Here is a 26,173-nt window from a genome sequence, read left to right on the forward strand (position 1 = left end):
TAAGTGAGAAACTTTTTGATTAATCTTCATAATTGCTTGAAACTCTTCATTCAGATCCGAAATTCTAAAATTTATTAACATTTTAAGCTCCTAAACAAAAGTATTTTAAGAATCTTTAGTAAATACGATGATTATGAACTATAAAAAACCCCGCAGACTACCGACTTTTTATCGGCCAATAGCTTTATCGCGTACTAATTACGAAAATTATTATTTATCTATTGGGCAATAAATCTTATGTAGTCTTCGTCTATGAGGGTAGTTATCATTTTTAAAATGCAATGGTGTCCTAGGGTCATAAAAGCTCTGTCAATTTTACGTTCTTGTTTCTTTTATGTCACGAGGGTAGGTTGTAAAATTTATCGAGCATTAATTTACTGAAGATGGAAATAAAACTTGGGTACAGCATAAAAGTAAGCAGGACGACATATAAGTATAGTTACGGTTTTTGTTTCTAGACGTGAACGCCACAACTGTGTTTAATATGTTTTGAACCGTGAAAATCGACTACCAAAGCACCCCGGTATAAAAACACTGTATTATCAAATATTATAGTAAGATACGATTTAGTTAAATATGTTTATGTACTCTTTGATCACCGAATATTGAACAAAAAGTGAGATCTCTTTTTGTCTCCAAAGAGAATGACCTACCTCTACTAAGTTTCTGCATTGACAACCAACAGTTTAATTGTAAAAATCGTGTTCGTGGTCTACTAAACAAGTAAAAAGAAAATACCATTTAAAAAACAAAAGCGACTTTACATGAAGAATTTATTCCTGTGTGAAACGCATTCAAAGCTCCCATTATTTTAAATTTTCTTTTAAAACGGCATTGTTACAATGGTTCAAAGGCTTTTAATTTACAAAAAGGTATAATGCATAAAGTAAATGAACAGTTCACTTTAACACGGTAACTGAGAATTTAAAAAGTCTATATACCATTGTTTATTTAAAATAAAAAAAGGGAAGCCAATCTTTACTGATATTATAAAGAACAAAAAATTGTGTTTTTGTATTTATGTGTGTATTGAAATAACTCAAAAAGCTACTGGGCCAATTTCAAAAAATCTTTCTCCATTAAAAAAATTTTCAGTTGTTACAAGGGCGATCTCTATATTAATTTTTAATTTCACGTGAACGAAGTCGGGAACAACAGCTAGTGTTACAATTATAGCACCAATGGAGACACGAACTATACTTTTATTATCGGGGGGAAATCTTCAAAAAGATACCTTTCCTTCTGGAAGAAAGTCAGGGTTATGTGAAGTTTACACGAACTATACCTAATTTTCAATAAAAATTAACCGATAAGAGAAAATTAGAAGCTCTGAAATAATTATGATAATTAGGGTGAAATTATGTTATAAATACAAACACATTATCAACCTTAAGTTATTATCTTTTCCGTCTCCCCCTGTTAGAATGAACAATTCATATAATAATATTGCTTAATCCGGAAAACGTGTCCCGGCCTCGTGTGGCGCAAATATTTAACTTGGTAAATGTAACACAGAGGACATATTTAAAAGCTACAGATAACTTTACATTGAAATTACTATCATAGGGGACTAATTGTTATAAAAGATTAAATAAAATAAAATTCTCATATTAGTGTTTTTCAACTTTGAGGTTAAAGGTTTGTAAAATTAAAACACCCCTTTTGTTAATGTTTATAGAAAGTCGTAGAAAAATATTTAGGAGACAACAAAATAATAAAGCATTTACACGTTGTGACTTTTCAATATTTGGAAAAAGAGCAATATGCTCTAAATGTTATGATGCTCGATGATTGTAGAAAAAGCAGGTTTACAATTATGAAGTTAAAATACAGTTAAAGCGCTAATAACGAGCGGCCGCTGTAAACATCACGCGGTAATTGTTTGCCTCGCGAACAGAAAATCGCGCACTGTTTTATATCGTGTCGATGATACTAAGTTTATTATAAAAGTTAATTTAACTAAATTAGTGAAAAACTAACTAGTTTTTTTTGTTTAAATTGCTTTATTAGTTCGCAAAGTAATTCCTTTAATTATTTAATTTGAAAATGTTATTTTAAAATAAATAATATATTAACATATAACATATTTTTAATGACATAATTTTATGTTTAGATAAAAGATTACAGTTTATCTACAAAGTAAGTTACTGTTAAGGTTATTTTAATCTATATATCTATGTCGTGTTAGTTACACTATTTGTAACTCAAGTACGGCTTTACCGATATGGCTGGAAATTGGTGAAGAGGTAGCTAGAGCCAGGAGACGGACATAGAATACTATTTATTCCGTTTGTGAATGGATGTTTCTAACTCTCGATGTAATTTGGTATAGATGTAGAGGATAATCTGGAAGAATACATAGGCTATTTACTTTTGTTTTTTTTTCCACGTAGCCGGAGTCGCAGGCGAAAGCTAGTAAATAATAAAATAATTCACTGCAAACATACTTATTTCATTTAATTTAGAAGTACAGAGAATTCTTTTTGTAATTAAAATAGTAAATTCAATTTAAAAAGTATGTTTCGTTTCGCTTTTATTGCTTCAGCCGGCGCAGACATACAATTCGGAATATGGTTTCAGCGGATATCTTCATGCACGAACGGATTTTTCATTTTCACTGTTTGTTTTACACATTCTTTTTTTTATTTATAGTCATATTAACTTTAATTTTAAGGCATACATGATGTATTTGCTTTTGTTCTTAGCGTATACATATAAGTTTATTTAATCCGTAGGTAGCTAAAATATCCAATATTGGAAATCTTATAAAGTTACAAAACTTCGTAACTTACAAAACCACGAACATAAAACGAAGCAAAATATGATTTTTATTTATTCAAACTGAAGATATATCAGCGAGATTAAAGTATTGTTTGCGGACGTGATTCGATTTATTTTTATTGATGACTGTACAGATATCCGATGTCCGGACCAACTGTCCGAATGTCCGGTTTAGATCAATGGATTCTGTATGACAAGCGGTTCATATCGCACTCACATATAATGTCCAGTATGACGTATGTATACCTACATAGCGTTAAATATTAACGAAATATGAACCTTAACTTTATTTGTCATAAACAACTACATTATTTGATATTACTAGAAAATATCGTCATATTTCTGTTAAAACGTTTTTAAAAGGCATTAACAATATTAAAGTACTAGTGGTTGCTCGGGACTTCATCCGCCTGAAATAGTAAAAAATACACCTTATGTTATAGATAAGTTAGCTATCTAATGGTGAAAGAATTTTTAAAATCGGCGCAGTAGTTTTTATGATTCAAATGTAAACAAAAATACAAATCTATCCTCTTGATAATATTAGTATAGATGTCGCATTGTGTCTCATATTTGTTAAAATGACAGGAAAATAATAGGCGCCAAGTATGGAATTTGAAGTTGGTACTTTATTAATTTCGGCATTCACAAAAACAAAAAACAGTGGCCTAAAAAGTAACTATTAAGTTACAAAATAAATTAGTTTTATAGTTAACTATATGAGAAAGCGTATCAAAATTTTAATGGATAAACAGTATATCTGTAGGTTGTTTTATACCCAGTTTTAAGTGCTTTACACACAAAATATTTTATTTATGTACAAGCTTTTAGTTGATTCCTCTATCAATTATTCCGCTCACGTTTTTAAAACTATTTGCACGTAATACTCGTACATTACACAGTACATTTTTTTTCGCTTTTCAATAAATGTTATTTTAATTTCAAGATTAAAATTACTGAAGGCCTGTCGTACCAAATTGTAAACTATCTCATAACAATATGTGATTGCAATTTCGGACGTTGTTACCGTATCTGACAGTGACGTCATTTTAAGGCTATCTGAGCCTCTATCAGACAGTGGTGGGACAAGCCCGTACTATTTAAAATCTCTAACTTTATAATCACTTTCTTCACGTTTTATTCAAACTGCATTAAAATATCATATGCTCAAATCAAATGCTTCTCGAAGCCTTTGTTTTGAATTTGCAGGCCATTGAAATTCAGACAATGTTACTAGCACGTTATGCTGCGACTCTTATAAAAAACAATGGATTGAAAATGTTACATTCTTTACCTTACGCACTTGATGTAGTTCATTAAAAAAGATTTTGCGATTTTTGATTTAGAAAAAAAGACTATATAGACAATGTTAAGGAAAGAGAGAAGAAGAAAAGAATTTGAAGATAGTTGTATATATTTTTACTAAATACCGTATTCATAGGCGATAAGCAGTCACTTAGATCCTTCAGTGTAAATCTAGTATGGAATTTAATGAGTTTGTTTAAATAACCATTAAATGACTCTTATAATTGCCAACTACTATGTGTTTCAATGACGGTAAACATGCTATTAGGCTTGTCTATTTATTTAATACCTTGCAAAACTAAAACACTGTGATAAAAGCACAAGATTGATTGAAAGTCATCTGTTGTTTGCATCACGTGCAGATTTGACAAACAGAGGATTTTGAATGAGAGAAAATGATTGATCATGACAGATCTCTATTTAAAAAGCGACTATCATTTGCGATGTATATTTTACTGCCGAATCGACTTTATATAAACATGCCACTGCTCCACATCACACTACACTGGTCTTCAACTAGTTTCACTAACAATGTCTTGGTATAGGAAGAATTTTCAAAGCATGATAGGGGTGGGATATGCGGTAAAGCTGCCTTTTACCAGTAAATAAAAACATCTTGAAACGTCAACGTAAATATGTCGCTGCGACAGCCCTACCATGACTGGGGCAGACATTTCAGCGTGTATCAGGTGCTCGACACATTCTTTTTTTAATTTGGAAACAGTAGCGTCGAGAACGTGTCGTGGTTTACTTTGTATTTCAGCCACTACACTGACCTAGTTGTTGGATATTTTTGAATTGTGAGTTGCGCAATTCACGCTGGGATGCGGTTTTTCCGCTTCCGGTATTTACCCCAAATCTCTCCCTTTTGTTTTATGGCCCTGTACATTTGTAAATCTAATAGATTTTATATTTATTCCAAAATATATTCTAATCTATGATATTAAAAAGACAAATGATTTGCTTGAAATAAATATACTTTTAAATGGACTACATTATAAGAATGTTACAAGCTTTATCAAGAAGTCTTCTCATAGATTGTATCAAGTTACGGATTATACGAGTATCAAGATTCTTTGGTTTGCTAGCTTCAAGTTATTTCTGTATATTAAAGCATTGTACATATTAAATCTGTTGTGGAACTGTATATTGCACCGCAAGTAAATAATGCGCATAATCCCCTTGTGTTTATAGGCGTGCCGGCAGATTTAGCTTTTGGAACACGAGCTTAACATGCCAAATACATTGGTTATCGCTGTGGAATTATATTATAAATGAAAACAATTATCTCTGTAACGATTTATCGTATATACTTCATCAGTTAATCATCTTTTGCGGCTCCGTTTTTATAAGCATACATTTTAAAATAAATGATATTTGATGATTGTCAAGTACCATTAAGATACTCCTAGAGTTATACTATAAGTAAAACTTAATTTATAAATAGTCTGGTTATACTTGACTAATTTCAGTACTTATATCAATCAGATTAATCAAGATTCAAGAAGCAGTGTTTATTTCATTCATCTAGTTGCCTTCAAAGTCACGGACAGGAGCACTAGCTTGTTAATTTCAAACAAATCCAATAGCATTTTCCCCAACAAAATTTCACTTTTTTGTTGCCACCGCTGTAACCGGAAACGATTTAAAGTTTAAAGAGTCTGTGGTGATTATCGCTTTATTTTAAAACGACCGGAATTTTTTATTTCGAAAACAGTTAAACAGCCGCGATTAAAACTCTTCGTGGAGAGAAAATATGAGGCCTTTAGATTTAAACAATAGCTCTGCATTTTATAATATACCTGGCTTAATATGTACAATTATTGAATACTGTATGAACTCGGCATGCAATACAATGAAAAGTAGAGTAAAATACAGACAAAAATTCAAATTCATTACTGTTTATAAACAATAAAAGTTTTTGGGAACCAGAAACCCTTCCAAATGTCTTTGAAGAAGTTTACGATAGTTTCATGGTTCTCTGATAAATCATTTAGGAACATATAAAAGACATACTTTTATACACTATTTGACATATACAGTACAACCTCGATAAATCAAACCTCGGTAACTTAAAAACCTCTATAACTTCAAAAAATAATATGTTCCCTTCCCATCAGAGCCCAAAACCTCTACTACATAGACCCTTGATAACTTAAAACCTCTATAACTTAAAATTTTTTGTGTTTCCCTTGGACTTTAAATTATCGAGGTCAATAACTTGAAAGTAAGATTCATTTGCGTTACAATGTACCACAGATGTAGATCGTAAAATTTCTTAATTGTCTGCGGTTAAGTTAAGCTTCCAATGAATACTAAGTTTTCATTTTAATCACATGATTCAGCATGCACAATATTTTAATATTTCACTAACCTGCTATTGTAACTTGTAATAGTATCAATAAATGTATCGAAGTTGCCAATTACTTAAAGTGGATATGGATCTACTGTTTAAAAATGCATGCTTCACTCGATTCAGTTTACGTGAAAGTTTTCCCATATTTTTTGCGAATACCGCATGTGGGTAGATTGAAAAAGTTATGATGTTCCATCAGTGTGTTCCATTTTCTGAATATTGTTCGTATCAATCATAATTTTCCGATTTCTGTCAGTTTAAGGTGATTTTAATTATGTTTGCATTCTTTCGTTAAAATGTGCTGCTTATATTTACTTTTGTGAGTCGAATTGAAAAGAAAAATGATAGTTTTGAAATCTATTTGGTGACTTTTAAACAATTATGTTTATAGTAGTAAAGAGTCCCTGTAATAAAGCGAAAATTGTTACTTATCATGTGAACAATATTCAAATCGTCATAATGTTAGCAAGAATATCGTGCTTGTTTTGTTTTCCCACTGCTCGCGGTAAAAGAAAATTTAATCTAACAATTATCAACTTAATATTACAACACTTAAGAAGACAAAAGCATTCACTTTTGTTTGTGCCTTAAGGAACGTGTATTTCACAAGTTGTTCTTTAACGTTGTATTGTAATGGGAAGAGGGACAAGAAGGCTTTTGTTCAGGCTTTCATTGTTCTTTGCATTTAAAATAATAAGCGCCCAGAAAGTAGCGAAGCTCTGCATTGTATGATATGGTCGTATATTTGATGAACAATCGTTTTCAACAATATTTGAGTAATATGTAAACAGATGATTTGTGCTCAGAAATATTGAGCGTAATTTGCATAGGAGACTATTGTATTGCTTTTAAATAAATTCTGAAATATTCGTTACTTAGTATAAACTTTTCCATTTTTATTTTATCGAAACTGGCCTTTTCCTCACATAATGACTGACGATATTTCCGGCCTGTTGTTTGCTATTCTGGCTGTTATGAGCATAACATGGAAAGCCTCTTACGGCTTCACATGATACATCTTAATTTAAGTGATGAAATTCCACACAGATGATTCTATCAAAAATAGCCCTCACACTAAATATGTCAATTAAAATCCGAGTTTAGCTTTCTATATGATGATTGTAATAAATAATCTACAACTAAAGTGGGCGTGACGTGTTCATTTACTGATAGTTTAATAAAATGAATACCCATCAAATTCACTTGATCTCACGCTTTAGAACAAAGTGACCGTAAAATTTGACTTTACAGCCGCTCTTAAATGTGATCTGCCTTATGACATATTTTATAGTCCTATTCTTCGTACAAGTAACAAAACAGTTGGCACTTTAAGCATTAAGCTACAATAATTAAATACTTTTTATTAAAAGTACCTATCGATTTATCATCATTATTAATTTAGCTTGTTATTTATAAAATTCAATTGCCACCAAGATTCTTCTGGTTGCGTATTCTATTTAATCATTAAAGGGATCTTTGATAATCCTTCAATAATAAGTATATCTTGAAAAAGACCCTGTTAATAATGAGACCTTGGATTGATTGCTAAACATTGGAATGTTTGGCAGTAATTCTATTCTAGTCAAATAATTAAAGCAGAGGAGGATAGTGCAGTTTGAAATGCAAAATAGAATAAATCGATTCTGTTTCGTGGTTGCAAATAGTAGAGAATTAATATATCGATACTCAAACTACCAATAACCGTTCGGCAACACGGCCGCCGCGTCAATTTGCAACTCGCTCGTTCGGGACAGCTGCCAAACTTGAATCTGCGAACGAATCTTTTTATTCGATGAATGAATGCCATTTGACGGCGCGGCCGACCGACGCTATGAAACGGAAAGCGGGAGACAAACGGCAAAGCAATTTGCCGGCAATCCATTTGTAACATTTTTACAGGGGATTTGTGACCGTTAAAAAACAACAATTACTTTATAAAGCTACATAGCAATTTAATCTTTTGAAGTGTTGCAGGAATTGTAAAAGAAAATTTTTTAATTTCTGTTTTTCGAATGATAGGGTTATATTGTTACACAGATGCCGCGACATAAGAGCTTCCGCGTAAGAATTGTTCTACTATGAGTGATAGTCAAACAATACAACCGACAGAAAGAGTAATTTATGTCTCGCCTCCTGGAACCCACGAATAATGGAAAAGGTTTTAATGCTGAGCTTGTGATTTAATGAAGCACTCACGACAAAGACTGGTTGAGACAGATTGTGCTGAATGCGATTTGAAACCATTGTAACAAAGTAACAAGTCTGTGCTCTGTGGAAATAGCTGGTTAAAAGACAAAACACCGTATGGAATAAAGACATCCTTGATATTTTATGTAAACATCACATAATCGGTATCAACACGTATTCACTCACGTTCCGACAATTTTCATAAAAAACATGTGTTTTAATCTGTTTCATAATACTTCTATTTTGTATAGAAAATTCTTGAAAGCTAACAGAGACATCTATTGGAAACGCAGAGAAATATCTAGACCTAGATATATCTGAATTGCGCAGACTGACACAGATTCATTCTGCACTCTATCGGTGAAAACATAAACTAACTTACTGAGAAAAGCGACATCTTTTAGAAAGTAACTGTGTACACGTATGCCAGATTAAAGAAAAACCATAGCACCAAAACTTACTTGTCGAACAAAACATAGGAAAACGTTAAAACGATAGATGGCGATGAAATTAAATAAAAAATTCTTAGAAAAATATTTATTTGTCCACCGTTTTAACGCGCATATAGTCTCTGCCGTTTTTCCATGAAAAATACACGCCAGGCTTCGATTGCACCTACCCACCAAGGAATCAACTAGTCAACTATAGTTAATATTTGGAAGTATAAAACAACAAACACAACGAGAAAGAAAACCCACAAAACTTATTAAATAAACGTGAACAACTGTGCTTACTTAAAACTAACTTGAAATACTTAACCAAAAACTTTTACTATTTAACGTACCATATGTGTAATACAAATCATCTAAGTAATGATTTTGGTAACATCAATTTTTACTATGTTTTTTTATACATTTGTATAAAAAATTCTAAAACCAAATCAAGACAGAATTACTTTTAAACAAAAAAAATATTAGGACTGTTAGGTACCACAGAATAAATAAAAGTACTAGTAGTGCTAACTTAATTTAGTACGAAAGTGCAGTAGCTGAATGCAAAGAGATTAATAATGTGGCTGCGAAAGTGTTAAGTCAGTGGTGTTTGCCTTTATCGAAGACATTGGACATAAATTGCGTCTTCGACCTCTAATAGCAATTTATATCCACTTCTACGTCCATTTCAATTGTTTCTCTTAACAAATAATTGTTCTAAGAACACAATAATTTCTAACATTTCAATTTTTTATTTTAGAAACCCATTTAAAATTATGTTATCCCCATCTTTTCGGTGATTTTAATATTTTAACAGTTTTGTAGCCTTGGATTAATTCTTTGAGAAAGTTTAATTAATCGAAAGAATGAAATAAGAACTGGAGGAGTAAAAAATAAACCAGATGTGGAAAGATAAAAGTAAATAAAAACTCTAATGCTATATTTTAAATGGAACAAATTCCTTTAAGTGCTCTTATTGTTTCACATTCATCAAACGGAACAACCGCAGAGGAAAACCGCCTTATATTTTTACAGAGAGAAGTATCCCTTTTTAAAGTTAAATTTAAAAGAAAGATATGTTTTTTTACAGTTTCACATTTGTTTACAAATCAATTATCTTTACTATCGAGACGTTTTCTGATTTTAAATTACACAGCTTTTCGTGTTAATGAACAATAATACAACACGGTTTACCGTGTAGTATATTTTATTAGTGACTGTTAGTTTGGCGTCCGCTTCTAATCATACTAATATTATAAATGCGAAAGTTTAGATGGATGAATGGATGTTTGTTAGAGTGTGTAGCCTAAACTGCTGAATGGATCTCGATGAAATTTGGCATATATGTAGAGGATAGGGAAGAACACATAGGCTACTTACTTTTGTTTTTTTTTCACGCGAACGGAGTCGCGCGCGAAAGCTAGTCTTCTACATAGGGTATACACAATTTAAGTCCCAATTTCAGACTATTTTATTTAATGAAAATCCACCTTAACTATAATTAAAATTTATAATTTTATTTAAACAGTCCATTACTAAGTCGTTCGGCTGTTATTTTCTTTAATGCTGTTTAATTCTAAATGCAATGTAATTCAGTGACTATATATAGTCTGTATTATCTGGTATTCTCATAACTATTTATATCTCATATGTTTGTTCGTTTATTTTGTTTTATAGTACTAATAATAACACATTTTACTGGTGAAGCCGGTCTTAACATAAAGTCATGTTATGACTGTCTTAAAACCTTTGAAGGTTATGTACTTAAACTTTGTATACGTAATGAGCGGTTTCCACTATCAATGCACATGTACAAATACATATAGCCATCTCGCTCATTCTTATTTAAGAAAATGGTGATAACAATAGTCCTTGGTATTTCGGTAGAGATTCAGAGTTAATATATGTTAATAATTATGTGACATTGTAAAATATTATTTGTAAAAGAATGTTATACTTGAAATAAATAATTAAACCAGATTAAACATTATATTGGAGCGGGATGGATGACACTAGAGTTCCTAAATGCGTCATGACCAGTAATCCCGAGGGCCGTCGAAGTCGAGGAAGGCCAAAGCTCCGGTGGATAGACGGCATAAGTAGAGACGTGAAAACCGTTGGCATAGCGAACTGGAGGACCGTGGCCAGAGATAGACCGAAATGGAAAAAAATTGCTGGACCAAGCCAAGGCCCACAAAGGGCTGTAAAGCTATAGAAGAAGAAGAAGAAACATTATATTAATTATATGAAACTGAACAAAATCCCAATTAACAAAGCTGAAGATTATAAGATTAACAAGACGAATGTCGGAACCGAATAATTGCCGAAATTACGTCAACACGACTCAATGATTTATCAATTAAGATCTCACGAATTAACCTGAGAGTTTCATATGGCTTCATTATAGCATAGTGAATCATCGTTTTATTTAAGTCTGATATATCTATATTAATATTATAAAGAGGAAAACTTTGTTTGTTTGATTGTTTGATTGTAATGCAATAACTCAAAACTTAATGGGTCGATTTCAAAAATTCTTATACTATTAAATAGCTATGTTGTCTGGAGTAACATAACAATGTTTTATATTAATTTTTAATTTCACGCGGACGGAGTCGCGCGTAAAAGCTAGTATGAAACAAAAATATAAGCTCACTTCAACGATATTTACTTTTCAAAAGATTTTATTCGGAGAATTAATAGGTGGGGTGATATTCAATCTTACGACTACCGAGAAGTGTCAATACCACACGGCATCTAGGAATGAATACGGGATCAGTGACGGGACAACTCTCTGCGTAAATTAATTTATAACATAAACTAGCTCTTCCCGTGCGACTTCATTCTCATGAAATTATAAAAAAAATATTTTATTGTTTACATTTGTTAAATTATTATCAATTACAAATGTCAAAATGACATGACATGTTGGCAGCATCTTATGGTCTCTTTTCCACATTAGGATTTCCATCCTAATATTATTTATTCCATATTTACCCCCTAAGTTTAATAGCATTAAAATATATAACCTAAAGCGTGACGCAAGTGTAGGATTTTTATTAAAAAAAGAATAATTCAAAAATGTGCTGTAATTGCTGACATCTTAGGTAACAAAGAAGTGTGTGTTTACGCTTTATTATATTAGTATAGATATAGATAACTTAAAAGTAAATGTAAAAGTTTGCATGGACGGATGTTACACTTCTGAAAGCCCGAATGGTTTCCATGCTGACAAAAAGAAAACAAAAGCCCATAGAGACATATTTTTTATATCCACACAAGAACTCGGCAAGAAATACTCTGACACCCGCGGACGATATCACGGGCAACAGCTAGTTATCCATAAAACTTGCAATATTCTATTTCAATAAAGCAGTAGACAAACAAGTGGGTAGCATATGCATTATTTAACAACAACATTTTCTTAAAATTAAAACACGAATCACTTTATCATTTCAGTGTGCAAATTCCATTTCTAACACTGTCTGCATATTTTTGTTTCCATAATAAGGGTACTCCTGCAAGTCAGGCGTCCTGTTATGTTTGTATAATTTAATCAAAACATGTGTATACTGTAGGGTTTCATGGTAGATATCGTACATTGCAATTTCTCATTTCCTTGAGAAAATTGATATATCTAACACTTATATAACATGCTTTAAATTCAATAACGCCATCCTGGATTTTTTCATACAGTGTACAGTAATTTTATAATCAAGAGACATTAACATTATACTATTACGCTTGTCACATGTTATTGTAGTCGCGTTGTCATTGTTTTACTAAAAAGAGTAACTCATCCGATCTTTTAGTATAGTAAGTACATCTACCAAAAATAGTGATATCATTTATGATATAACAATCCACAAAGTGATATTTATTAATTAGTTTTTTTTTTCATAATCATGAACACTATAGATATTTCTTCTTGTACATACTCGTAACTACCGATGACCTTCCAATCAAGATAATCAGCTTTATTAAGAATTGATGAGGTATAGCATAAAGCGAGCCAATTTAATCCAATTTATGTATGGATCAGAAACGGTCCCCGGGGACGTCTAAAAATCCACGTATTCTGACTATACCTCTACATCGCATTACCTTCAGCAAATCGTTCCTGCAACTCGAAGGAAGCACACGCTAATAGAAATCATACGTAAACATGAATGTTGTTCTCTTGCTCGGAATAACAACAGTTATTTTAGATACTTTATGCAGTGCTGAAATAACAAATATCCTACCATATTCTCGGCCAGATATAACATTATCGTTTTATGTGGATATCATCTCGTTGAATCGTATAAGAAGAGACGATTTCGAAGTAAACAATACTAAAGAAACTACAGATAAATTAACGGATTTAGATGGAATGAGAAACATTTCGAGGTCCAATGAAACAGAGCGACATAATCGTTTGATTGCCAAGTTCAAAGCTACGTGGCCGCTTTGGATATGGCGTGAGTATGGTTATTTTACGGATGATTATTTGGATGTAATAAACGAGCATTGGCTGCAGTTCGCGCCGCCGGGGGTCGCGTGGCAGAGGACTTTGGCGAGCATGTACGTCTTGTTCTGCACAGTCGGCGGCTGGGGCAACATAATAGTGCTTTTAATGTATTTCAAGTAAGTAAACATGTTTAAAAGTCTAGAACCATAATCATCGTTAACTAACTGATAGGATAAAATAGCACATTATTATATCATTGTTTTTTACTGCTTTGTATATTTTGAAACATTAACAAAACAATAAAGAAAATGGATATCATATCGCAACGGGTAGCCTACAATAAAACTATTATTAGAACATATAAAACTTCTATTCTAACTTTCAACATCGGAAATAAATTAACCATTACCACAGACAATAAAATGCAATACATAGAAACATTTTATTCTCCTCCTGTATCTTGTTACATCATTGCGTTAACCATGGCTTTATTTGGAACTAAAATAAGTCAATTCAACCGTAGTAAAAGTTTTAGGATCACGAGAAAAAAATTACTTCAGCTTATAGTTACGATAAAACCATGCTGTGTTAAGCAATTAAAGCCAAAACTTTTTTACTGCCTTCTTTACGAGATACAATGTTTAGATAAAACTTTATACCGGTGAAGGCGATATGTGACAATTTACCGAAATTATTTAAAAATACAATGTTCTATTATATTTGTCTTTCACGTGCATATATTATTTTATCGTACATTTAGGGTCTCGCTTAGTGACCTCTTAAGACACCGAAGCTCCTTCAGTTGTAACTTTCGCAGTCGAACTGTAGAGTTAAAACAGTGCAATCAAAACCAAAAGTGTGTTACGGGCTTAAGTCCAGGAGTTGAAATAACATTTGTGTCTTTGTGGCATTAACTTCGAATGCACCCGATATAATTAGCGAAAATTTCACAGATGTTCCAACCATCAAATACGAAGACATTCAATATCAATTACCTCATTACTAAGTTCCCAAAATGGAAGTTTGTTGTGATATAAATAACATAAATAGTGTAATACTGTATTAAGTTAAAACAAAGATATTTTAATGAACCACCTTAAGAGCAATCAAGCATGTAACATATTAAAAAGATATGAAGTTTAATTATTAACCATTGTTTCTAATCACTGCCATTTTCTATATTTATTAAATAAACAACACGTTTACGTTCCGATACACTCTCCAGCACTTTAACATAATTTCAAACAGTTATGTATAGTTCCTTTTAAAACAGCGTGCGTCAATATATTTTTTTACAGTAAAATAAACGGTAACTTGATAAAGTAGATGCTAAAACGAAACACAATTATTAAAATAACAAGGAAAAGAAACGAGACATGTACAAGGTTTTTACGGAAGTTAAACCTTTTATAAACAACACGACAGCCGCATTAAAATGATGACTTACTTTTATAGTGTTCTATAAAGGTATAAAGTATAGGCAATTACCATAACTTTGTAATTCTATGTTCAAACAGAAACATTATTATGTAAATGTACACGCGCTAATTTGTCAGTTGGATTGTTTATCTAGTTTTAATTTAATTATTGCATAAATCGAAAGACTTACTAATGTTATAAATGCGAAAGTTTAGATGGATGGATGGATGGATGGATGGATGTTTGTTAGCGTTTGTAGCCTAAACGGCTGAACGGATCTCCATGAAATTTGGCACAGGTTTAGAGCATAGTCTGGAAGAACACATAGGCTACTTTTTATCCCGGGAATAGTTACGGTTCCCGTGGGATTCATTAATTTAGTTTTTTAATGTTTACTCGATCATTCTGAAACGGTTCAACATATCTTGTTGAAATTTGGCACAGATATAAAACAATGTCCAAGGGATACGTAACTTTTTGTAATTTATATAGTTCGTATGTTTTCTAATACCACGCAGACGAAGTCGCGGGCAACAGCTCGTATCTAATAAAAATCTACTTACAAAACTGTCATGTCTAGCAGACATGTCTATAATATAGGAACTTAATAAACTCTAAATCAGAATGAACAAATCTAAGCAGAGAAATGTAGGCCAATAAAAATAAATACTCTCATACTGAACTACGAACTCACTTTAAAGCTAAAGAAATCCACAATACTTAATACTTGTTTTCACACAATTGCTAGATCTCTGAATAATGTAAGCTGTTCGTGTCTGAACAGATCGGTGGAAAAATAATAGTGTCACTCGTAATTGAAACAAAGGGTACTTTGACATTTGGACAGACACAATAAATACTTCAGGAACATAGATATTGAATTAACACCATGCAACCTGTAAAATTAACTATAAACATATTAAATTGTTACGAAACTATGGATTCAATTTTGTACTAATAAAATCTGGATAAAACCAAAGAATTACGATTGCATTGATTTTTTTTGCAATCGGTCACTACAAGCGGTCAACAGCTAATATAATAAAATTAATAGCGAACATTTCACAATGAAAGAATGAAATGACTGATCTATGCGATATGCGACAATTTTAAAACGTTGTAAAATGTATATTTATAATCGTAGACAACGTAGTACATATAAAAATCATTTATTCGCCGCATCCAGACGGCGAAGTGAATGTGAGCCAATATCTGTAACATTTTGTTTTGGAAAGCGCCGCGAACGGTTGTGCTCAAGCTTTCCTCACTCATTGAATATTGTTCGCGGCAAACATGTCACTTATATTAAAACTCGTTGTAATTATTATACCAATTATCGTGCGATGTGGTAATATAAGTAATATAAGTGAATTAAAAGACAGTAAAGAAATAAACTACGTTTACGAACATAATAATACAATGTTTGATTTACGTGAATACAATCAATCAGTGATATTAAGTCCATTTAAGTGTCAAAGTGATTTCTTGTGGCGTTGCTCAAATAAATTAAAACAATGGAAGAAGAGGAGAAGAATTAAGAGATTTTTTGTGGAAGAAAGTTTTAGCAACATAAGAAAAAGGAGTTTGCATGAAAGTATAACTTACTCTAATGTGTCAAACATATCAATGATAGACACAGATGCGATAAGTCTGGCACTTATCGCGAGATTCAAAGAGAAATGGCCAATACATTTGTGGAAGGAAAATGGATGGTTCAGTGATGAATATCTGTTCATGATAAACCCACATTGGCTTCGATTCTCTCCTCCTCCGCCTGTTATTCACTACACCCTGGCCAGTATTTACATCGCCATACTGGTTACTGGCTGTTTCGGAAACATAATGGTACTTTATATGTATTGCAGGTCAGTTCAATATAATGTACAATTATTCACAAAGTTATACTTAAAATGATTACTCACGTAGCTTATATTACAATATCGATCTGTTAAAAACTTGTTATGAATAAAAAAGATATTTTAAACGATATCTTAACATATTGAACCATGGTCTTTATATTGCAACACAAATGTCAATATTATTTCCTGGGTGACAGTGGGCCGGTAAACTGAATGTGTTTACGCAAATAAAAATATCTCAAGGACATTTATTTCAATATAAGTACCTATTCACTAATTTAACTCATTATGGAAGATCACAATGTTGTGTGCGTACAATAACAGTACATTTTCGTATAACTAACCGCCTTTAATTATGAAACAACGCATTTTTAACTCACTGGAATAGTGGTGAGATCACAATGTATACCGCAAAATTCCAATACCGAAATACCTTGTATTCTGACGTTTAGTTTGCTGATTTTTCAATTAAACCCTACGGTAAGAAATCGACACAACGCTGAGGACCGATCTTTATAAAAACAACAATGAAAATCCACCTTTATTTCATGTCGCCATTTCAATTTCCAATTCATTTACTATATCAAGGTATTAAGACTCATAACAAACGGACTCAATTGATTTTCATTGTCCCTTATTTGCGTTATAATGAAATGAAAACGCTTTTTAAAATATTTTGAATCACGATTCTGCTTTGGTAAAAATATAATCGCTACCACTTTTAAAATCCTGATAACCGGAAAATTCCGGGAAATATTATTTATTTGATGGTTATTGTCTTTTAATGACTTCTCAAAGTAATATTTTCATTATTTTGATTTATTGTGATTTTTATAGACACTTACAGCTTAATGCTTGTTATAAACGGTTCATAATCCTAATTTATTAAGAAAGCCTTGTTGGCTTTTAGAAATGTTTTAAAATAAGATGCCATTAGTGAACCTTAGCTATTTTTCGTTCATCTTTTTATATTAAAGAAATATTTATTTTAAATTAATGAGGGATACAAATTGAAGATATTAAATTACAGTAAGTTGAATAAATGGCGTTTGTAAATGATAAAAAAACTTCATTCATGTAAATTGGCAGATTTCTACTTTTAGAACCCTATACTTACTGCTGCTTTAGTACTCTTAAAATTCTGAGTTCAAAATATGTTACAAAAAACCCATCATTTTTTACCCGTATAGCCAACACTCAGCATATTTAACAATACATACTAATACTAAAAAAATATTGTTCGACTACGTTATAACCTAGAACATTATCATGTCTAAAGTATCGATGCGTCTGCTTCATAGAACATAGTGCGAGCATAATTCAGGTCCACATCTGTCGACCGCAACTATAAAGTTGCCCATTACCGTAGCAAAGTCATGCACAAACATATTAGAACAGTCGTTGCGATAGCTTTGAAATTAGACAGATTTAACGAGCGATGGATAAATAATTTGTACGTTGTCCTAACGCTGGTAAAGGTACTAAATTATTAAGAACCAGCTGTTCGCGTGCGGCTTCATCTGCATAAAAATTATTGCTTGCATTTGTCAAATTCGCAATTGCAAATTGTCAAAATGACATAACATGATGTCAAACCATGGCAACCTTGCTTCCTTGATGTTGGCAACAACTTATGGACTTCATCGGCATAACATAAGGGTTTTTATCCAAAACATTTACCCCTAAGGTTAACGGCGTGAAAATATGTAGCCTAAAGCGTGACGTAAGTGCAGGGCTTTTTATAAAAAAAGAGTTATTCGAAAATATGCTGTAATTGCTGCGATCTTAGGCAACAAAGAAGTGTGTGTTTACCTGTTTACGCTTTATTATAATAGTATAGAGTATAGATATAGATAACTTTCGTTTTTTTTTGTATTTGTGCCTTATTTTTACCTTACTAACTTGACTGCATAGTCGAATACAAAAGTACAAGCGTTAATGCGTTAGTATAACATGTTCAAATGTCGTTAAAATAATACTACTTCGCAGTATGCATATAAATTGACGTAATTATTACAATTATTTTTCCGTAATCAATCCGCGACTGTAATAAAATTATTCTATAAAACATTTAAATTGTATACTCGTTGTTTAATTACTTTACAATTAAAGAGACTTTATCCAAATATAGGATATTTACACCTCTTCAGGTAAAATTATTGGCTAAAAAGAATTTTAAGAACTTGATGTAACAAGATTTTAAGAAAAAAAAAGAATACTTGAGGGAAAGGCTTAATATGATAAAATGTAAACAACATTGTCGACCTTCGTTCGTTAACTGTATTTTAGAATGAAACCTTCGTGTTAACTTTTATTGTTTTTTGCAATAAAATGATTGTTTTATGCATAAATAATAAGACCTTGAAGATGTAAAGATAAAAATAATAACATTTTTTTTCTCACCAGCACGTGCAAAACGTCAATAATTATTTTAATTAGTAGAAAATATGACATTAAATCCTTTTTTTATATAAATTAATGCGTAATTTAACTAAATGTACTAACAGAATAATGGTATTTAATCGTAAAGGATTCACACATGAGCGGTTTTCTTTCAATTCATTCGAAATTCTTATCATTTCCACATTCTATTCTCTTACATAGGGATGCCCGTATCCCGATATCGACCTTATCAGCAAAATTAATATAAAGTTAGGTAGCTTTGACCACCATTTCTTTGGAAAAAAGGCTTTTCCTTTAGAAACTACATCCTACAGGAAACCTTCTTGATACATTTTTCATCAATCTACATGTCCACGTACCCATATTACAACGAATTTTTGTAACGTTACTAAATATTACCTCGTCAAGAGTTCGGTAATATAAACAGAGAAGGTATGAAGTTTGATGAAATGATCAAGAATTAGACCCTATTTTCCCAAAGCGAGTCATAAACGTAACTGATCGCCAAAGTTTTTGGCAAATAGATAGGTCTAGTATTTATGTATTTAGGTGTGCTAGTTAGGCTCAGAACTGAAATATTTGGTGACATTAGTTTCTTGTATAACAAATATAAACTATGAGCTATATAACTAAACTTTATTTCTAGAATACATTTTTTTCACCCCAGGTACAAATAAAATATCTCAATGTAACAACGTAGACAACTTAATAATATTAAATTGGTTACATAATTCATAGAGTAGTGTTGTTGACACTTTGGTTGATGTCCTCTTCGCCTAACAGGAGCCAACTACAACAATAAAAGTGAAATATTGACTGTTTCACATATCATTACGCACGTAAGATAAATGACAAGCGATAAAAACCATTCGTTTTCTAACTAGCTACCTTGGTCTAGCTTAAAAAATATTATACTACTAGCTGTTGCTCGCGACTTTGCCCGCATAAAAATAAAAAATAATACAAAATATGGCCTATGTTACTCATAGATAAATTTCCTTTCTGATGGTGAAAGAATTTTTTGAATCGGCCCAATAGTTTTTGAGTTATTTTAATACATACAAAAATACAAATTTTTCCTTTTTATATTATTAGTATAGATTGATACTTGTACATAGAAAGATATCATCTCTCCCACCTTACTCTACTTGTCATCACACCCTTTTGATTATGCCACCTTACGTGCAATCCATTCATTTCTTTTTAGATCTACCAGTGTACCTCTATACTCATAACTAACGTTCTTCTTGTCATATCACATCATCATCACCAGCTCACTATACGTCCCCACCGAGGGGGTCGGAGCCTACCCTAATAAAGGGTGACTAGGCCATAGTCAACCACGCTGGCCCAGTGCGGGTTGGTTGACTTCACACATACATATCTTTGAATTTCTTCGCCGATATGTGCAGGTTGCATCATGATGTTTTCACCTTCACCGTAAGAACGTCGCATAAATCGATTTTTCGAATTTTCATATGTACATAACATATGAAAATCGAAAAATCGAAAATCACATTGGTAAATGGCGGGATTCGAACTACCTGTAGATTACAAGTCCAGTGTTTAAACCACTAAGCCACCGACGCTCTGCTTCTTGTTATATGCAATTAATAAAAAGAAGTAAATCATATAATTTAGTAAGAACAAAACGCAAAAATCAGCTATTATTAGATCTTACAATTTAGGAATCCTATTTATCGTATGATGTTATACTGAACATTATTGTAAACTTGTCATTTCACTGGATTTTGACGTGATTGTTACTAAAATATAATAATTAAAAGACAGTAAACACATATTTGAAGCAAATTTTGTTTAATATAAGTTTTTTGATAAGAATTTTGAGACCCTTCTGTACGGATGAATGACTGAAGGTCATCTCTGCTGAAACTTATTAAGTGGCTACTTGTTTGGGATCAGGGTCAATGTTACAGTTAGTTAAAACCTGTTCCAATTTCATTAAAATTCTTATAATCAAATTATTTAACTAAACTTTGTAATAAGAAATATATTATGATTATATTAATATTCAATATATTTTTTTAACTGCAGTCAGTTACTACTTTAAAAAAATTAAGCAATAATCTTAACACTTTTTTACGTTACAAAACTATATGTTTACTATGTTTGAAACTTCATAAAACTTATGGATATACGCTATAAAAGTAATGGCTCAATAAATCGAACAAAAACAATGCTTTATTTCCTCCTTTTTATTACATATATTAAAAAATTACTACCATCTCATGATGCAAATTAGTAGATTAAATAATTCCAACATCATTCTTGCGATAAAAAAAAAAATAATTTCCAGAACGTCAAAAACATCTATATAAAGCAGTCGAGGGGTTAAAGTACGATTACTGGAGGGCCGTATAGAATTAATCTTGATAATCCAAATATCTTGTCTTACAAAATATAATTACTAAAGTTAATATGCACAAGTTCACGTATTCCCTACGAGCGTTCATGCCACGATTTATTGCCGTGTAATAAAATAACTTTCTTTTCTCGAGGTGTAAATTTTGCTATACGCCAAGTTTCGGTTAAGGCGAATTTATAGCGCTGATGTTTGATTTTAATTCATATGTTAACAATGTCTTGTTAAGGATTAAGCATGGGTTTCCATTGGAGAAATGTAATACTACTTAGTAAATCGTAAAAAAATATTTTTCAATACAAGAAGATAAATGCGAGCTGGACTCGTTTTTAAATTATCAGCAGTTTCCAAGTGCACATCAATTAAATTATGAATAAATGTAAAATATTACAATATTTTTTGAAAAGCAGTATTTTTTTCCAATATGCATTTCATTCGTCATCACTATCATATCCGCCTCTGTGCGATTCATTCACTTCTGACATTCAATTCAACTGGACCAATTTAATTTAGACGTAAATTAACGTAAAAATTCGGAAAATATTTGCATATAAAAAAACAAACCTTTTTAATTCAAATTACATTTTTTTTAAATGTATCTTAAATATACAAAGTTCTCTGACGTAAACGTTATTTCGTTTACAAAAAGTTTTCTCAAACATTCAGGTTGTCTCATTATCGTCTAAATATCTTTTGTGTGAGCTTCACTAGTCAGTCGGTACCGCTGTTACAACCCTCGTTTCGCATCTAATGGAATACAAGTCTAATGAGGGTCTCCTTTAAAAAGACTTTAATTTTATTTTATCAAGGTATAACTATATAGTTCTGCTTAGTTTACTGGTCAATTTCAGAGCTCCGAAATTCACACAATCTTAAGCTTGAAATTCTTCAGCCGTTTGCAATCCTGATATGTTATTAATATACTAATTCCTAACTAACAATTCGGACTTCAAGAAAAGAATTTACGATTTTTTACATTGGCTCTGACGCATTTCTAGTTTTTTAGTATTAATTGACGTAATTACATATTTCAAAAACTTTCATTTACGTATAACTTGCGTAGATTTTTTCGTTGATAATCATACATATCGATATATATATATACTTTAGGTTACCACAGTTGAAAATAACATTAGCACATGTTTAAAAATAACTCAACAAAATGTACAACTTGTTATACGTATTACTTCAAAGGAGTCGAACGGCGCAATCTCTTGTAAGGTCTCGTTGAATGGTTTTCCTGTGAGATATTTACGTCACGTTCTTATCGCATTTTAAATTCTCTCTGTTTGCTACTTCACTTGTCACGAATTCGTTAAGAAAATTTATTAGTTTGACTAAAACGAGAATCGTACTCAAAGGAAAGTTGTATTCATTTTCACAGCTAATAATTGTAATAACTTTATCTATTTTCGTATACTAAAACAAACTTGCTGAAAGCTTCCCAATATTTTTATTTGTTGAAAGCATATTCAGGATTATACATTTCATGGTACATAATTCAATGAAACTAAGGCAATTTCTTGAAATTACCTGTATATAGTCGGAAAACCAATACATTTTTAGCCTGAAATTATTTAAATTGCTATTTAATTGTTCGTTACGAAGACAACAGGATCCTATAAATAACAATTGCGATAACGAACCTAAAATATCCGTCCTTAAATCTAAGTTCGCTAACAAAATTAAGAAGCTTATCTGCAACCTTTATTGCTACTTTCTCGAGATCAAGTAATCTTTAAAATAACGTAGGGATCCCTTCATCGTAAATTTATAATCCTTGTTAATTAAATCCACAGAGCTTATTTTAGAAAAGGCAAATTATAGGATCATCATTGATTTTGTAAAATATTGATACCTCTTAAATTATCAATAAATAAACATTTCCAATCAATGTTTTGAGAAACTATTCAGTAACTTAGCTTGAATACCAACAAAGTGTTTTTTTCTTTTAAATGGAAAAAACCTTTTTAGAACACAGACAGAATACAAGAGAGGCCTTTCGTTAGTATCGTGTGATAGTAAACAACAATAAAAAGAAAAATAACACAACTGTTTATCGGAAAAATTAATACTCGGTTCACGTATGTCAACATATCTTTGATCGTGGGTAAAAGAGGCTAGTTATCAATTTATATTTCAGATGTCGCACGCTGCGGACGGCGGGTAACATCCTCGTCGCGAACCTGGCTCTCAGCGACTTCATAATGCTCGCTAAAACTCCTATATTTATTTTCAACTCGTTTAACCTCGGCCCGGCATTAGGTAAAACTGGTAAGTATCCCCCTTAAAATACATTATAAATAATTTATTACACGCTTATGTTTTAACCTTTATAAAACATTTTACTAGTAACGGAAATGTTTTTCTTTCAAACAATTAAAAAAATATGTTATTTGTGGGAAGTAAGGTTACGTGCCTAGATAAAAAAAGCTTCAAGGTGGCCGAACTCAAAATAAAATGTTTAATTTAACAAACTATTTATAATTTAATAATTCGTAGGTTCCAATCAATATACAATTAATTCTCTTTGGCGATTGTAATGATTTAAACAATTTTAAATTAAAATAGTTAACTTAATATTTCAGGTTGTGTCATTTATGGTTTCTTGGGAGGTTTAACTGGAACAACATCGATTGCGACTCTAACAGCGATAGCATTGGACCGATATTGGGCCGTTGTCCGTCCGCTAGAGCCCCTCACAGCACTTACCGCAGTAAGAGCCCGCATGCTGGCAGTGGGGGCTTGGATCTACGCAGCTATATTTTCTGCAGTACCGGCTTTAGACATCGGCTATGGACATTACGTGCCAGAGGGGTACCTAACGAGTTGCAGCTTCGACTACCTTACAGAAGACTTAGGACCGCGCTATTTCATCTTCGCATTTTTCTGTGGAGCTTGGCTCTTGCCATTTTGCACGATTTTTTTCTGTTACACAAGTATACTACAAGTGGTCGTTTGCAAAAGAAATATGTCATCAAAAAATCAAGAACAACGATTATCATCGAGACATGTAAAAGAACAAACTAAACGAAAAGCCGAAATTAAATTAGCGCTATTAGTCATAATTGTAATAGCTTTATTTTTTATATCGTGGACACCCTACGCCATTGTGGCACTTTTGGGCATATTCGGTAAAAAGAACCTAATAACCCCCACGGCTTCGATGATCCCAGCGCTATTTTGTAAGACTGCAGCTTGTATTAACCCTTTTATTTATATCATAACTCATCCTAAATTCCGTAAAGAGTTACAGAAAATAATATACAGGGATAAATCGAAGCGTATGAGCGGTACGTTGAGAACTACTGGTTATTATACCGATTCCAGCAAGATGCACAGACCAAGCAAAGACTTCAGCGATACAGATGTTGAAATACTTGAAATGAAAGACATTCCTTTCCGAACTGGTTTAAATAGAAACACTAGTTATAATTTAGAAACGATATCGTCGCGGATCTCTGAACGCGACGGCTCGCAGAGAAGTGCAAGTTTGAAGAGTTTCGAAGAGAGCGTCGTTAGCCCACCCTCGTGGTACACTAAACCACAGTTTTCGAAAAAAAGAAGTTTCCAAAGAAGATCATCACAACGAGCGGGGCAGTGAAATGTTAAAATTTTCTTTTTGGATAGTATTAATATTACAAAAATCATTAAGCGTATATTTTGTAGACGTAGTAGTGATATTTATTGCAATTCGAAGGCACTTCTTATTATGTAAATAAATGTTTAGGTATGTTCTATTGTCACGGGTGAAACCTAGTCACGATAGATGATAGTATCACATTAGTTATAAAAATTATAGATGATGACAAAAACCAGGGCGGGATTACTAAGTGTACTGAAAAACAGACCTTTAGGATGAACGAAGGCAAGAAGAAAATGCATTGATAGTGACAAGGTGTCAAGGAACTTCTTCTTTTTCTTTAAATGGGTCCTTTTTAAATTCAGAAACATCCATAATTAATAAGAAATTGAGACATCAATGACGAACTATGATCACTTATGGCACAAAAACCCGGGTTTAACTATTATCGTATTTTATGCTGCTCTGGGATGGTAAACTTTGTAAAATATCTAATACAAGTTTCAGAATGAAGTTGAAAAAGCTTATTTCCTATTCGTGTTAGCTTTACCAACTAGCTTTAGTAGCAATTAAAATAATAACTACATAAATATTAAAAGCTTTCAAAATATAAAAGCATTTTATCTCTAATGAAATTGTGACTTGAATTCTTCAAGTGAAAATTTGCACTTCTCATATTCTCGATTTATGTTAAGAACTTTCTTTACACGTTTTAATACTATCTTCACATTACATCCTTGTTGCATGTTGAACCTATAATTAATGCAGTATTAAAGTTACTTAAAAGCAAAATTAAGAAAAAAACTCTATAAAATACATTAAATGTATTCTTAAACAAGACAATTTGACTCTAGAATGTGTTATAGAAAGATAATTTTCAACTTACCTTCTAAAAAGCATATAGAGTTTTTAATTTTTCACCTAAAAATAAATGTGACTATTTATTCAACTGTGTTTTATTGCAGTAGCACACATTACTATTTAAAAAATTTGTAATTGTATCGGATTTCATAAAC

The 26,173-nt window shown here is 31.8% G+C and overlaps 1 protein-coding gene across 2 annotated transcripts; it reads left to right on the forward strand.

Annotated features, from left to right (window-relative positions):
• Window positions 1-13,657: 13,657 nt before the first annotated feature.
• On the forward strand, window positions 13,658-25,720 carry LOC106103556 (opsin, ultraviolet-sensitive-like). Of its 2 annotated transcripts, none has more exons than XM_013283340.1 (3): window positions 13,658-13,686; window positions 23,718-23,848; window positions 24,163-25,720. In XM_013283340.1, exons 1-3 carry the CDS (start codon window positions 13,676-13,678, stop codon window positions 25,176-25,178), a joined length of 1,158 nt encoding a protein of 385 aa, XP_013138794.1. In that variant the 5' UTR covers window positions 13,658-13,675; the 3' UTR covers window positions 25,179-25,720. The 2 variants fall into 2 exon arrangements, with proteins under 2 accessions (XP_013138794.1, XP_013138793.1); XM_013283339.1 differs by lacking the exon at window positions 13,658-13,686 and adding an exon at window positions 16,171-16,794.
• The last annotated feature ends 453 nt before the right edge of the window (window positions 25,721-26,173 follow it).

The sequence above is a fragment of the Papilio polytes genome, unplaced genomic scaffold (assembly GCF_000836215.1).
Source record: "Papilio polytes unplaced genomic scaffold, Ppol_1.0 DF823731.1, whole genome shotgun sequence".
Taxonomy (NCBI): Eukaryota; Metazoa; Arthropoda; class Insecta; order Lepidoptera; family Papilionidae; genus Papilio; species Papilio polytes.

What these genes read in the sequence shown, in the direction of transcription:
- LOC106103556 (XM_013283339.1), top strand. Translation starts at nt 16,223, where the DNA reads ATGTCACTTATATTAAAACTCGTTGTAATTATTATACCAATTATCGTG. An exon ending in GTACTTTATATGTATTGCAG is followed by an intron (nt 16,795 to 23,717) that starts GTCAGTTCAATA and finishes TTTATATTTCAG; the next exon opens with ATGTCGCACGCTGCGGACGG. An exon ending in CCCGGCATTAGGTAAAACTG is followed by an intron (nt 23,849 to 24,162) that starts GTAAGTATCCCC and finishes TTAATATTTCAG; the next exon opens with GTTGTGTCATTTATGGTTTC.